The sequence below is a fragment of the Papio anubis genome, chromosome 10 (assembly GCF_008728515.1).
Source record: "Papio anubis isolate 15944 chromosome 10, Panubis1.0, whole genome shotgun sequence".
Classification (NCBI taxonomy): domain Eukaryota; kingdom Metazoa; phylum Chordata; class Mammalia; order Primates; family Cercopithecidae; genus Papio; species Papio anubis.
The window spans coordinates 98,604,956-98,620,936 of record NC_044985.1 but is presented as its reverse complement, the minus strand read 5'-3'; the positions used below and the strand labels follow the sequence as shown (position 1 = coordinate 98,620,936).

Here is a 15,981-nt window from a genome sequence, read left to right as displayed (position 1 = left end):
TTTTCACCTTAAGTCTTTCCTTTAGGAAGTGCATTGTTTGGTCTTTATTGGGACTTTGTAGTCAGGGAAAGAAAAAAAAGTGTATTGTTTGGAATTCATATTTCTTTCTTAGCAAGGCGAGGTTGTTTGTTGCTCTGACAGAATATGAAGGTCTTGATTCACGTTTGCATACAAGTAAGCTATCAAAGTATATCATATCACTACCAAAACTATTTTACTAGCTTTGTCACATTACAAATTGATTTTAAAATACACTTGTCTTATAACAGAAAAAACTGCATTACTTGTGTTTAAACACCACATAAACCAAATTTAGTGATCTGTTTATTTTTCATGCTTGCATAGACCAAGTTGTTTGCACTTCAGAATGTTGTGATCTGCAATTATTTACTGCAGAAAAACTCCTATATTTCTACAACCTGTGACTCTTTAATCTTATAAATTTAAGAATGAATCAGTTTAACCTTATATCCTAGTATAATAATATATTTGTATGTATGCCCTACTATATTTATATACATTTGATTTTAGTTGTAATGTATAGTGGTTTTGTTCTAGGCTTACTTATAAATTTAGGTAAAGTACAACAGAGAAATGCATCTACAAACTGACTTATGGACAAAAACTAGAAGCATTTCAGCTTGTGTAAAAGAAGATGATGTATTTATCTATTTCATTGTCTTGCGAGGTCTATATTGCTATCCTTTATTTTCAAAAGTTAATGATAACTTTATTTAGAAGATTAATGAATCAAATACCCTTTAAGCTGGTATCACCAGTACTTCAAAACTGGTGTGGCTTGTCAACAAGTAAAACTTGATATTCAAGAAATACTCAAGTAATACTTAACAGTTTTTGAATAATTACAAAACACTTAGCAGAGCTAAGCTTGTCAAAATTGTTTCATCTATGAACATATTACTGCTATAATTTGATTTAAAGACACATAGTATATAAATGAGACTAGAAGGGAACACAGAGCTACGATTCTGTTAGATCCAATATTAAAATTATCCACTGAATGAGCAGATAAAATGGTTATTTTAATTCCACATTTTAAGAAATTATCCTTAGATACAGATTTTTTACTATCTTGTACTGATGTTGTATGATTTAAAAAATTACCTTAAATCTTAGGATACTTTATTTAAATTATAGGTTTTTTTTTTTTTTTTTTTTGTCTGCAGTTCACCTATTGCGACAGAATAAGCTAGATTTTGTGATTCTCGCCCAATGCTTCAACCATTTATTCTGGCACCCTATAATTCAAGAAAGGAAATGTAATTCTTACTTGGAAATGAAATATAGAGGAGACATTTCAAAGCAAACCACATTATCTATTGATCATAATGGGAATTACACAAAACCTTGTTGGTTTTTTAAAGAAGGTATTTTTTTCTACAGAGGCAATTGTGCACTGACAATTGAAGTTAATAATTTTGTTTTAATTTTAACAAATGTGGGGTTGGCTGAGTACCTCTTATTTTGAGTTTGGACAAAGAAGTATAATAACCTCTCACATGTACACTTTACAGACTGCTTTTACATAGGTATTCTCATTTGATCCTCACAGCAATACTACGAGAAGGCAATTATTATTTTTTCCATTTTAGAGTTAATAAAAGGGAAGCACAGGTTGTGAACTCTATGAGGACAGGGTCAGGTGAGTCTTATTCGCCCCTGTAATTCCAGCACCTAATATAGCAACTGGCATATGATAAGCTCTGAGGAACCATTTGATGCACGAGATTAATTGGAAAGATTTTAGCATTAAATGGCTTTTTAATGCTAAGACTTTTTCTTCTTCCCAAGGTCGTTCCACCTGGTAAAACTTTTAATGGTTTTAAAAAAAAAAAGTAAATGGGAGGGCCAGGGCTTGAATAAACACGTTACAGACCCAAGAACACTGCTGCCCTAGTTTTCCTTTTTTTCCTATTCATTAGTAGTTATCTCATCCCTTTTGTTTATCTTTTGTCCCCCCCAAAATGCTTATACATTCTTTTAAAAACATACACATTTTAAAACGTATTTTTTCTTTTATTTTTAAATACTCCTAACCATTAAAAATAGTCGGAAAACAAAGAATATTTTTCCTTTTTCTGTTCTTGGTTCTTATAATTACTGTTATCACAGCATCCTCCTTCACCTAAAGCAATAAGCTTGAAACATGTGAAAATCTTCGACATCAAGTCACTGAGTGTGAAAACAGAAGTCTATTGAGAAGATAATATGATCAGAAAAAAATTCAGGTAATACGTTACCCATAAGGACTGTCATGTCTTGCCTCTGGAATGATAAGCATGCATTTCATAGGCTGGCTGGACAGTTTGGCGAGTGAGGTAAATAGAAACCTGAAACACCTAGTACCATATCCATCTTGCCCATCTTGTTTGGGAGCAAAACGTTTCCCCTTGGGAGCAGGATGTATTGTTTTTCTGATATTAAAAAACGTAACAAAAAAATAGAAGCCTTCACCCAGCCTTACTGAGATGAAACAATAGATTTTAAACCTGACTCTCACAAATCTGAGCTTTCAGCAGGCACCTGCCTCCTTCCTTTTTCTTTTCTTTTTTTTCTCCTTCCCTTCCTCCTTTCTTTCATCACATCATGATGATCTATATATAATGTGTACAGCTACTTCACTTGTACAAAAGAGGCCTGGTGAGGCAAGAAATATCTTCACCTTTATACTCAGGTACATGGCTAACATGGCATTTTCCAGGGGCCAGCCCTCATAAATCCATAGACTTCAGATTTGTTTCCATAGCAATCCTATATTCTGCTAAAAACACTCCATAATTCTTAAAGTTCTCAGCCACCCCAATCCTGGGATTTTCCCTGGCTGCTTTTAATCGATTCAAGTCCAGTCTATGATTATGACATATTGATTCCTCTCTTTGCCCCACCACCCTCTTTCCTCTCTTCCTCCTTCCCATGCCTTAAACTTAATTTCTCTCTCTTTGCCTCATGGAAAGTCACTTTGGATTCTGCTAATTCCCCTCTTAGCCAAGCATCTTTTTTTTTTTTTTGAGATGGAGTTTTGCTCTTGTTGGCCAAGGTGGAATGTAGTGGCATGATCTTGGCTCACTGCAAACTCCGCCTTCCAGTTCAAGTGATTCTCCTGCCTCAGCCTCCCGAGTAGCTGGGATTACAGGCACCAGCCACCACACCCAGCTAATTTTTGTATTTTCAGTAGAGACGGGGTTTCACCATGTTGGCCAGGCTGGTCTCGAACTCCCGACCTCGTGATCTGCCCACCTCGGCCTCCCAAAGTGCTGGGATTACAGGTATGAGCCATCATGCCCGGCCTTAGCCAAGCATCTAATCAAGAATTTTCCCAAACCATCCCACAAAAGAAATCTGATCTGTCATGTTAAGAAAATGAATTTTTTTTTAACTTTTGATTTTATACACTCCTAGGTTTTATTTTTCTTCAGACAACGGGAAGAGAAGAAGTAGAGTGAATGTATTGGGGTGCAGAAAACAATATCCTAAAATATGCCACATTGACAAGCTGGTGCTTTGAATTAAACAAAACTGAAAGGCCTCAGAAATGAGCGTCAGAACTAAGGTCTCTCTCTGACCTTCCTCAACCACCCTGTCTCTCTGACCCATTTCCTTGCTCAAAGCACCAGGAGAGATTCTAAGATTTCCTTATCCGACTAGGGAAGCTTCTTTCCAAAAGAAATGCAATTGTCTTAAGACCCGCTTCCTACAAATCTCATCAAATGACCAGGAAAGATCAACCACTGGAGAAGAAACAGACTGGGATGAGCACCATGCCCAGGCTTTTAATCTGTTCTCTGACGGCAGCTTCGAGAGATTACTTACCTACAAGACTATTTGCATATTTTCCCAGTGAAGCTCAGCCACTCGTCATCCTGCCACCTCCCCCAGAACTCTGAGAAACTTCATCCCAGGCCATTGTTCTTGGGGTTCATCCATTTCCCCTGAAAATCCTTTACTACTCCTCATGATTGACTGTATCTCATATTTCCTTGTCTATTAATGAAGAGGGTAGCATCAACCATCTGGCTCTTCCTTGAATCTCATATTCTAAATGGTTCCTATGTTTATGCATGTTAAATAAATTTGCATGCCTTTTTCTCCTATAAATCTGTCTATTGTAGTGAAACTTCAGCAAGTGGAGAGGAAGCTTTCTCTCCACCTGTACAAACCTAAGCAGTACTCACCAAGAGCCAGAAAAATTCAATCATTTTAGAGAATTTAAAGGGCACAAATATCTGGAAATCTCTAGGGGTAGTGGGGAAGCCTTCTCCTAAGAGAAAAGAGCAATTTTGGTCTGGAAATAATACCTTAGCATCTAAGGGCCAAGCTGATTTTGACTGCAGCATGTGTCTTCACTCTGCCCTCATTCATTCATTCCTATATCTATTCCATCCCTGGTGCTGTCCTGGGTACTGGGGATATAGCAATGTACAGACAAAAATTTATGCTTTCTTGAAGCAGGTGTTGCATAAAGAAATATAGACAATAAATTACACAAGTTAAATATATAATGTGTGAGTTGGTGAAACACATAAAGAAGGAAAAGTGGGGTAGAAAGTGTTCCTCCAAACCAGCCCCTCGTGTATTTGTGATATGAATGGAAAATGCACAAAACCACATGAGCCAATTTTGCACACTTCTGAGAAATAATGAAGGCTCTGGCAGCACTAAATTATTTGAAAAGAAACAAAAATGGGAAAAGCCATACTCCCTATTTTAGCAGAGCTGGGTGGAAATGGAGTACCTTATAAAGGCAGCACCTAGAGACAATTTTGAGGGGTTGAGGGGCTTGAAGGAGCGAGGAGCTCATGACCTCAGAGCATGCCAAGCTTCAAGCTTCTTTAATTAATTAATTTATTTATTAATTTATTGAGAAGGAGTTTCACTTTTTGCACAGGCTGGAGTGCAAAATGACATGATCTCGGTTCACTGCAACCTTCACCTCCCGGGTTCAAATGATTTCTCCTGTCTCAGTCTCCTGAGTAGCTGGGATTATAGGTACGCACCACCATGCTTGGCTAATTTTGTATTTTTAGTAGAGATGGTGTTTCACCATGTTGGCCAGGCTAGTCTCGAACTCCTGATCTCAGGTGATCTGCCTGCCTCAGCCTATCAAAGTGCTGCAATTACAGGCGTGAGTCACTGTGCCCAGCCAGCATGCCAAGCTTCTGAGTCTAGGCAATAAACATCGCTATGGAGCTCAGAGACAGATCCTGAGAGGAGGGAAAGTCTGGATCCTATGTTGTGCCAACAGCACTGTGATTGCGACTAAATGTCAAACACAGCCTGAGATTTCCACATGGTGGTAGGCAGGGTAGACACTACTGGACATAATAGGTAGATGCACTGATATGCTGGTAAATATTGAACAATGAGGATTCTGAGTGTAGTTGCAACATATATGTTGGTTATTATTTGTATTAGAGTCAGACAGAAGTGAAACTTGTTCACCAATGATGTGACTTGCTTGCAAGTTGAATACTGAAAGAATATGTCACCAATTTTAGGCTGTGTGTAGTGGTTCATGCCTGTAATCCCAGCATTTTGGGAGTCCTAGGTGGGCGGATCATTTGAGGTCAGGAGTGCGAGACCAGCCTGGCCAACATGGTGAAAACCCGTGTCTACTAAAATACAAAAATTAGCTGGGTGTGGTGGCAGGTGCCTGTAATCCCAGTTACTTGAGAGGTGGAGGCAGGAAAATCACTTGAACCCAGGAGGCAGAGGTTGCAGTGAGCCAAGATGGTGCCACTGCACTCCAGCCTGGGTGACAGAGTGAGACTCCCTCTCAAAAAACAGATATAGATATCGATCTAGATATAGATATACATCACCAATTTTGTGTCTATTTACAATACAACATCTATAGACATAAAAAAATCTATATATCTATCTATATATAGATAGATATCACCAATTTTTGTGCCTATTCACGATACAACATCTATAGACATGACATACTTTTTAAACATTTATAAAAGGTATTTTATTTCAATAGTTTTGGGGAAGCAGGTGGTTTTGATTACATGAATACGTTCTTTGGTGGTGATTTCTGAGATTTTGGTGCACCCATCACCCAACCAGTATACACTGTACCCAACGTATAGTCTTTACTCTCTCACCCCACTCCCACCTTCCTCCTGAGTCCCCAACGTCCATAATATATTTATTTTGCCATGGCAGACATGATATACATTTAAGAGTAATCTGTATGATTACATTTTTTTCATCTACGTTTAGACTAAACAATCAATGAAAGAATATATTGGCCGGGCGCGGTGGCTCACGCCTGTAATCCCAGCACTTTGGAAGGCGGAGGTGGGCAGATCACGAGGTCAGGAGATTGAGAGCATCCTGGCTAACATGGTGAAACCCTGTCTCTACTAAAAAAATACAAAAAATTAACCGGGCGTGGTGGCGGGCGCCTGTATTCCCAGCTACGTGGGAGGCTGAGGCAGGAGAATGGTGTGAACCTGGGAGACAGAGCTTGCAGTGAGCCCAAATCGGGCCACTACACTCCAGCCTGGGCCACAGAACGAGACTCCATCTCAAAAAAAAAAAAGAAAAAAAGAAAGAATATATTAAGCACTCATTAAGCCTTACACCAATATTCCTGGTGTAAATACTCTCACCGTGGCTGATTTCAAGATACTAAAGTAAATGTATTCTGCATTATTACATTTTATTCATCTATGTCTAGAATAAACAATCAACGAAGGAATATATTAAGCCGTAATTAAGCCCTACATGGATATTCCTGTTGTAAATACTCTCACCGTGGCTGATTTCAAGGTACCAAAGTGATGTCACTGAATGTGAAGCTGATAAGATGTGCAAGAGCACACCATCATATACTATAGCATTCCTACTATAGGGATAGAAAAAAATGTAAATAACTTTAAGAGCATAGACAACAAGTAAATGTAGTAAAATATTTAGGAAGTGAGTTTTCAATATTTATTACCTTTGCTTTAAAAAATTATTAATTCTAAGTTCACATAATATAATTTTAAATAATGGTAACATTTAACAAACAGCTGGCAAAACTCCTAAAAATTCCTGAAAATTTAATAAATGGTTCTTGTGAACCTAAATATGCCAGCTAGCACACACCACTGGTGGATGGCAAAGCTATATAAATGTGGGTTGTTATTAATAATGTGACTTAATATTTACTCCCTGGCTCAAGTTGCTCTGAAAGGCAAGCTTTTAAAAAAAAATATTTCCGGGCTTTAATTTTACTCTATTTGCTTTGATTGCAATGGGGCTTTTCTTTGAATAGCTAAGCACCGTATTTCCAAATCTCTTAGGGTGACATATATGAGCAGATAAAAATCTCAGCCATTATTTATTGATAGCTGTTAGCTTCCCTCTCAGAAAGTGATTTTTCACTGATCCTTCCCCAAATTCTAGGAGTTCCTTATTACATTTAGCTATGTACTAACTATAGTCACTACTATATAATAGGTATTAGGTTGAGCCAGATGAAATTGCTGTTGTCTGACCATTTTTGATCTACAAAACCAGTAATTTTATATGCTTCAATCAACACTTTTGCTCTAGTTAAACTGGTAGTGATGTTCCCCTATCATTTGTGTGCCTGCATTCCTACGATTTTGCCCATCTAAAATTATTTTCCTCCTCCCTTCTACTATTCAAACCTATGACTTAACTCCCACTTTCACCTCTCCCACACTCAAAGATATCCATGATCTTTCCAATCTTCATTAAGCAATTGTAAGGATTCTCTCCCATGACCTTTTGTGATACTTTATGTGGATCACAGAATTGAACACTTAATTATAATGTCTTATTTGTATTGTGTCTTGCATAGTCTTGTTAATAACTAGGCACTAAATTCTCTGAGAGAGACTATAATAAACTTTGTAATTAACAATGTATAATTGTGCTGAAAATGGGTATGAACTCATATTTCAACTGACTGGGATTTAAATAACATCCTTTTCTGAAGTTGAACGTAATTAAAACTAGGTTATGTACTACTTACGTGCTTGGGTTTTGAGGTCAGGCAAACCTAGGTCTATTTCCTTGCTCTGCTATCTGTAAGCTGTATGTTTTTGGGAAGTCACTAAATAGCTTGAAGTCCCTTTTCCTCTTCTGTCAAACCGGGTAATGGTGTCTATACTACTGGGTGATTGTTAGGATTATATGATGAATCTGGATTATACAGACTTTTTTTCTAGAAAATATAACCAAAGCAATATATTTTTCTCAGTGATTTGTGTAAAATCAGGGAAGGAAAGATGATCATGGTGTTTGGTTTAAGAATAAAGAGAACACAACGTTATAGTTATTTTTATGATAGTATTTTTTGGTTTGACCCAGCTTCCAAATTTCCCAAATTAATACCTAAAAATGGTATGTGTGTATTGTGTGTGTATATACCTATATTGTATTAGTCTGTTCTCAAGTTGTTAATAAAGACATACCCAAGACTGGGTAATTTATAAAGGAAAGAGGTCTAATTGACTCACAGTTCCACATGGCTGGGGAGGACTCATAATCATGGTGGAAGGTGAAGGAGGAGCAAGGTCACTTCTTACATGGCAGCAGGTAAGAGAGCTTGTGTGGAGGAATGCCCGTTTATAAAACCATCAGATCTCATGAGACTTATTCACTACCACAAGAACAGTATGGGGGAAACCACCCCCATGATTCAATTATCTCCACCTGTCCCCACCTTTGGCACATGGGTATTACTACAATTCAAGGTGAGGTTTGGGTGGGGACACAGCCAAACCATATCATATATACACACACATATATATACACACACATAAATACACACATATACACATATATACACACATGCTCTTATTACCTGAAAAAAATTCTGATCAATTTATTCTTCTTGAACCTAGAGTTTTTTGTACAGTGGTAAATGCTAGCATTTATTAGGAACTTAATATGTTCCAAGCACTTTTCTAAGTGTATTAGCTTATTTTATCCATATAATAGCAATAAAGTATTTTCTGTTATCCCTACTTTGCAGATGAAAAAATACATAGGCTATATTTTGAGATAGTGAGAAAAGTAACTAAAGGCATGAGCAAAATTTAATAGACTATGTCTCATAGAAAGTGACTTTATAATTGTAATTAAATTTTAAGTCAGTGTTCTAAATTCTAAATATATTGCTGAAGAGCTGTTAAGGATTATTACCAATATGAGTAAAATGAGTCCAATACGAACAAGGCATAATTTCTAAAAGAATATATATGGATGAAGAAAAATTAACGTGAAATGCAAGTTGTAATTGATCATTGCTTTTACAGATAATGGTATATAGTCATTCTTTTTTTTTAATTCCCATATTTATTGAACACAAATTGAATATCAGGCATATTTAAATATATTGGTTACTTCTTGCTTGTGCTTTGAAAGAAATTTAAATTATTGCATGAATTTTGATTAAACTGATTACAGAATTTTGAAACACAATGGAACCCAAACTAGGGCCAATGCTCATTTCCTAAATGAACATTTTATGTGCAAACAAACAGCTGCTAGAATCCAACAGAATTTAAAACAAGCTGTTTGTAAATTTTACTGACAGCTGTTTTTGGTGATTTTTGTCAACAGAATTTTCCTGCTTTGCATCACAGCATCCTTTTATTATAGTATCCCCTCAAAGTATAACTTGCTTGCTTTAATCACGTTTACAGAGATTTATGACTTGATGCTTATTCAGTGGTAGAGCTTCTCAACACAAAATGTCAGTGAGCCTGTTATAAATTGCTCCTGGCATTCCTACTCTATCTTTTATTTGGCTGGGAGTATTTCCACCTGAAAGTGATAAATTCCTGTTATAACCACTTTATGTGCTTCAGTAATTACACTGTACAGAAAAACGGGATTTCTACTGAGGTGTCTCCTTAAAAATAGCAAGCAATAAAAGGCAGTGGAATGGGCTGAACTCTGAAGTCTATTGAACAAAAAACAATGACCAGTGAAATACCTGTGTCAGATTGAATTTGATAAATGATCAGGAAGTACAGAAGATACCAAAACCTTTAAAACAACTACTGTAGGGTCATAGTAATGTAAGTATGTCCTTAGACTTGTTACTTTTAAGCCTGCGACAGAAATTTGGCAGGTGTCCACAAGAATGGAGTTAACATCCTTTCAAAAACAATCTTAAAACATCTAGATGCTTCTAGAGACTTGGGTAATTCTAAACCAAATGCCAAGGTGTACATGACATAGGGACTGAGTTTGTATATACTAGTCAAAGAGACTGTGGCATGCTAAAACGGTTCAGTACAGTACACTGCAGCCAATAAGTTGATCAATACATATACACACAATCAAACTGATTGAAATACGCATTAATCGTGATGCTATTCATGGATGGTTTGTTTGCTTCATATACGCTGTCTCTAGTATATAGGACAAAATTACTGTTTTTAATTGCTTAGGCTTTTTTTGTTCTTAAATGAGCAACAAAATGATGTAAATAAAAGATCTTTAAGTTAATGAAACAAAATTATAAACATTTTCATTGTCACATCCTAATATTACACCAACGATGGTGTTAGGAATCAGGTGGATACTTTATCTGAGATGATACTAAAACAGATTATAATCAGTAAATATGATTTAAGCTTCCTTTCAAGGTTATTGCATTATATTTGCATAGGAATTGCTACTGTAAGTATCTCTTTTCCAATAGCCACAGAATAAGTGGTTCCTGGCTTAGAATATGTACTCTTTCAGAGGATAAATCATAAGCAAGTGTAGCTGGCTTCATGCAACTCAACAATGCCAGTCCTAAAAATGGAAAAATATGTTGTGCACTTACTGTGTTTTAAGCTTTAATATATATATTAAAGTTTAGGACAGTACATTGCAAAGGGATGTCCATTGGTTGTGCTGTACTTCTGGTTTAGGACAGTTTCATAAACTGTAATTCCTTTCTCACCACAACCCTTTGAGTATGAGATTGATATACATTAATCCTAAATTTACAAAAGAAGAAACTAAGTTCCAAGATGGGTTACATAATGGATGAAATTTTAGGAAATGGCAAGGCTAGGATTATAATTTAGTTCCACTTGACTCCAAATCACTGTATACTTAATTACTACGTCATGGAAATAAAACGGAGAAACAAGACTAAACTTTTATGTACACAGGAGGTCCTTGCAGGGAAAACTCTGAAAAAGAAAGGATACCATTTAGTACTTTTCAAAGTGACAAGAGGTCATCGTTCATGTCCTAAACCACGGCTTTACTGAGACCCTGCTGATGGCTGGAGTTACCTGCAGAACTTTTTCTCTGGGACAAGAATTCCAGGATGTTACACATTGTTGGTGTACCCCATGGGAGAAGGAATTTGCCCTTGAAACTCAGGATCCAGGGTTAAGAGGAAGAGTTGGTTCAAAACAAACATCTCATCTCCACTAAAAGCAAAGCACCAGCAAGCTAAGCTGTAGAAGAGCAAGGCTAGAAGGAAGAAAATGGAAGGGGAAGTTGCACATGGGAGAGTAAACCTGCTTATTCTCTGTATGAGTTTCATTATGGCCACTATTAAACAGCTGCCACGAATGTCATGACCCTTTGGGAGAGGGAACAGGACAATGGCAGAAGAAAGGAAGAAAGGAAACTGACAGTAGAAAGAACTCATTGTATCTGCATCATAATTCATTTAATAGCATGGTATGAATACACCAATTATAAATGTCTGGTCCCAAAGCATTTTACCAAAATGTGAAATTTTCATTTACTCTCATCACAGTTAAATTATGCCCTAAGTGTAGTGGCGCACGCCTGTAGCCCCAGCCACTCGGGAGGGTGAGGCGTTAGAATTGCTTGAACCCCTTGAACCCAGGAGGCAGAGGTTGCACTGAGCTGAGATTGTGCCACTGCACTCCTGCCTGGGTGACAGAGAAAGACTCGTTGATTATAATGTTCAGTGTTATTCTGTAGTAGATGAAACATTAACAGTACTGATTATAAATAATCATCCTCAATCAGTTACCATTTATTGAGTACTTATGGTGTATCTGATTTTACATTTTATTTAATAATCCTCTTACATCTTATTTAATAGTCCTCCAAATCTATCTGATAAATATTATCCCCATTTTGCAGACAAGGAAACTAATGCTCAGACAGCTTAAGGCTTGGTTTAAATCACTCAATTATTTTAGTGAAAGTGGGATTACAAGTGGAACAATCTGTCTCCTGAAATCCTCAGTTTACTCCATTAACACCATAGTATAGCTCCAGGTTTTAACATTTTAAGTTCTCTTTCTTTCTTTGTTTCTTTTTCTTTCTTTCTTTCTTTTTTTTTCTTTAAGACAGTCTTGCTCTGTTGCCCAGGGTGGAGTGCAGTGACACAATCTCGCCTCACTGCAACCTTCACCTCCTGGGTTCAAGCTATCTTTCTGCCTCAGTCTCCCAAGTAACTGGGATTACAGGCACATGCCACCACACCTGGCTAATTTTTATATTTTTAGTAGAGACGGGGTTTCACTATGTTAGCCAGGCTGGCCTTGAACTCCTGACCTCAAGTGATCCACCTGTCTTGGCCTCCCAAAGTGCTGGGATTATAGGTGTGAGCCACCGCGCCCGACCCATTTTAAGTTTTCTAGAATTGGATTTCTCCCACACTCAACAAAGAATAAGCAATGGCTTAACAGGACTAATAAGGACTAACCTCTTAGGTGCCTCTGAGTTTTTTTTTTTTTTTTTTTTTTTAAATATTGGTTCATTTGTGTGCTATCATTGTTTTCGTTAAAACACTTAATAAAACCTTATTTAGCTGTGCTTACTCTAACCAAGTGTGTGATTTTGGCCAAGTCATTTAAACTCCTTGAGCTTTCATAATTCAGTGGAGCTACAAGGCACAGTGGCTCACACCTGTAATCCCAGCATTTTGGGAGGCTGAGGCGGAAGAATTGCTTGAGGCCAGGAATTCTAGAGCAGCCTGGCCAACATAGAGAGACCCTGTCTCTACAAATAATTTAAAAAAATTAGCCAGGCATGGTGGGGTGCGCCTGCACAGTGCCCAGCTACTCGGGAGGCTGAGGTGGGAGGGACACTTGAGCCCAGGAGTTCGAAGCTGTAGTGAGCTGAGATCGTACCACTGTACTGCAGCCTGGGCAACAGAGTGAGACCTTGTCTCAAAAAATCCCCCAAAAGACCAAAAACATAATTTACTGGGTCCATTACTAATCAAAAAGATCTGGGTTAATATTCTGCCACTGTTCTTATCTGTGCCTCCATCCTGGGCAAGTATGCTTTTCTTTTTACAAATCTTATTTTTCTTTAAAGATGGGGGTCTTGCTATGTTGCCTAGGCTGGCCTTGAACTCCAGGGCTGAAGTGATTCTCCTGCCTCAGCCTCCCAAGTAGCTAGGACTACAGGCATGTGCTGAGCCCCTTGGGCAAGTAAATTAAGATCTCTGAGCCACACCTGCCTCCTCTTACTAGAAAGCACTTAGTTGTTACAACAAAATACTATAATCTAGATGGCTTAAGCAACAGAGATTTGTCGTATTTCTGGAGGCTAGAAGTCTGAGATTAGGGTGCCAGTATGACTGGGTTTTGGGGAGGGCCCTCTTCTTTTGCATTCTCCCTGTGTCCTCACGTGGGGGAGAGAGAGAGAACTCTCTCTTCTTACAAGGTCATTAATTCCATCATAGGGCCTCTGCCCTCATAACCCCACCTAAATCTAATTACCTCCCAAAGGCCTCCTCCAAATACCATCACGCTGGGGTTACAGCTTTTGACATATGAATTTGGGGGTGACACAACAGATACTAATGCCCATTTCATAGAGTCCCGAAAGCACTTAAAGCCGGGGTCTGGCTTGGGTAGAGGTAGTCCAATTATTCAACAAACACCGAGCACCTGCTTGGAGCCAAGCACTGCATGTGCCACATGAAGCTATATTGGGAAATGAGTCACATGCAGCCAGTCTCTGGCCTTTTGGAGGTTTTGAACTAGAAGGGGACACGCACATAATGGTGTGTGTGTATATCTACATACACAGGTGATATGATGCACCTGAGAGAATCTAGTCTAGGAACTACGGAAAGCTTTAAGGAGTGATATTTGAACTGTATTCTGAAGGATGAAGAATGGAGAGGAGGACAATTCCAGGTTCCAAAGTGAATCTTTGTGCAAAAGCCATAGGCAACAAGGTGCAGGGGCTTTTAATGACCTAAGGGAACGCACTGTGGTGTTGGGACCATGATGGCCAGAGGAGGTTTTGACAAGAGGCTAGTCAAAGAGCAGCGAAAAACTTTAAAGAGCTTTAAGGAAGGGAAGTGCCACGATGAGTTTTGTGTTTGGAAATGTTTTAGGCGGCCACACCGCAGTCTTGGAACTGGCTGGGACCTGGATAGACACTTGGATACCAGATAGAAAGCTACGACAGGAAACCAGGCGAGGATGAGGCAACTGAGGATGCTGTGGAGCAGAGACGGAGAGAAAATGGGTGCATTCGAGACAAGATAGGGGGAAAAATGCTAGGACTTGGAAATAAAGTCGGGGGGCGGCAGGGAGGCATGACGAGTTGCTCTGTAGGTCTTACTGTAATCAGTGAAAGATCCGGAGGAGGAAGGTGAACACACTCTCTAACAAAACAAAACAACAAAAAAATTTTTTTTTGAAATTTTATACCAGTCATATTTTAAAAGTAAACCAGATCTTTTCAAACATGCCTTTGAGCTGATATTTGTAACCAGTTAGAATTAGATACAAACTTTTCTTATTTTTACTCAGTTACAATATACGCCACAGGTGGGGTGAGAGGAAACAAAAGGTTGCCTTCTTAGGAACAAAGAGAGTGGTACCTTCAGTATCGTGGGCAAAGCTCTTCCAAGTTCAACAGTAGTCAAAACAGCGCTTTTTATAAATAACACTCAACTAAGTTTCTGGGTTGGTCACTGTTCCAACGATTAAGTTCGGATGAGGGTCCCTGGAGTCATAACCCCGGGCAACGGCGAATAACTTTCCACCTGGACTTCATCCCTCCCGGCAGCCCAGAGCGGCTTCAGGTCCCGCCAGCTCTCCCGCCAACATCATCCTAGCGACTGCGGCCCCGCCCTCAGGCCCCGCCCCTTCGGTCAAGCGGCGTGCGCTGGCGGCCTCGCCCCGGGGCCCGCGCGCCGGGATCACGGTTTCAGCCTTCCTGTCCTGACCCCAGGCCCCCAGGCCCCGCCCCTGGGCCCGGCGCGCCGGGACTTCGGTTTCCCCATCTTGTCCCGCCCCCAGGCCCCGCCCCCTCTGTCCCGCGGCGTGTTCTCGCCGCTCCGCCCCTAGGACCCGCGCGCCGGGACTTTGGCAAGTTTCAGTCCTACGGCCCCGCCCCCTCGGTCCCACGGCTCTCGTGGCCCCGCCCCTGAGCCCCACGCGCCGGGACTTTGGCAAATTTCAGCCTCCAGCCCCAACCCTAGGCCCCGCCCACTCGGCCAGCGGCTGGCTCTCGTGGCCCCGCCCTTGTGCCCCGAGCGTCCCTAGTTTGGGAGCATTTCGGCCTCCGTGCCCCGCCCCGCCCCGCGCGCCCCGCCCCTCTGGCGGCCCGCCGTCCCAGACGCGGGAAGATCTCGGCCGGGTTCGAGTTGCTGGCCGGCAACTTCCCTGTGGTTTCCCGAGACTTGCTTGCCTCCCGTTCCCCGAGGAGCCTTTCGCCCGAAGGCGGGGCGATGCCGGATAATCAGCAGCGGAGGAACCGGCAGCCGAGGGTCCGCTCCGGGAACGAGCCTCCTTCCGCGCCCGCCATGGAGCCGGATGGTCGCGGGGCCTGGGCCCACAGTCGCGCCGCCCTCGACCGTCTGGAGAAGCTGCTGCGCTGCTCGCGTTGGTAAAGACGGAGCCTCGAGGGGGTGGTCGCGAGGGCACGGGTCGCCCAGTTTCTAGAGGCGGGGGAATCTTTTCAAATCTCCCGTTTCCTCCTTCCATTCCCGCGCTACAGTCGGGTCGGCGTGCAGTTGGCACCTGCCCA

The 15,981-nt window shown here is 40.3% G+C and overlaps 1 protein-coding gene and 1 long non-coding RNA gene across 3 annotated transcripts in view; one reads left to right on the top strand and one right to left on the bottom strand.

The window, feature by feature from the left end:
• Nucleotides 1-15,065, bottom strand: part of LOC103876500 — a 155,723-nt gene extending 140,658 nt beyond the window's left edge. Inside the window, exon 1 of the long non-coding RNA XR_001893559.2 lies at nt 14,831-15,065. This is a non-coding gene — a long non-coding RNA (uncharacterized LOC103876500). The remainder of the gene's footprint in view (nt 1-14,830) is intronic.
• Nucleotides 15,066-15,535: 470 nt separating this feature from the next.
• The window catches only part of BARD1 (BRCA1 associated RING domain 1), an 84,428-nt gene continuing 83,982 nt past the window's right edge, over nt 15,536-15,981 (top strand). Inside the window, exon 1 of one of the 2 annotated variants that reach the window (XM_003907914.5) lies at nt 15,536-15,840. In XM_003907914.5, the coding sequence (XP_003907963.4) occupies nt 15,683-15,840 (158 nt within the window). In that variant the 5' untranslated portion in view covers nt 15,536-15,682. The remainder of the gene's footprint in view (nt 15,841-15,981) is intronic. The other variant, XM_017946902.2, reaches the window with a different exon arrangement.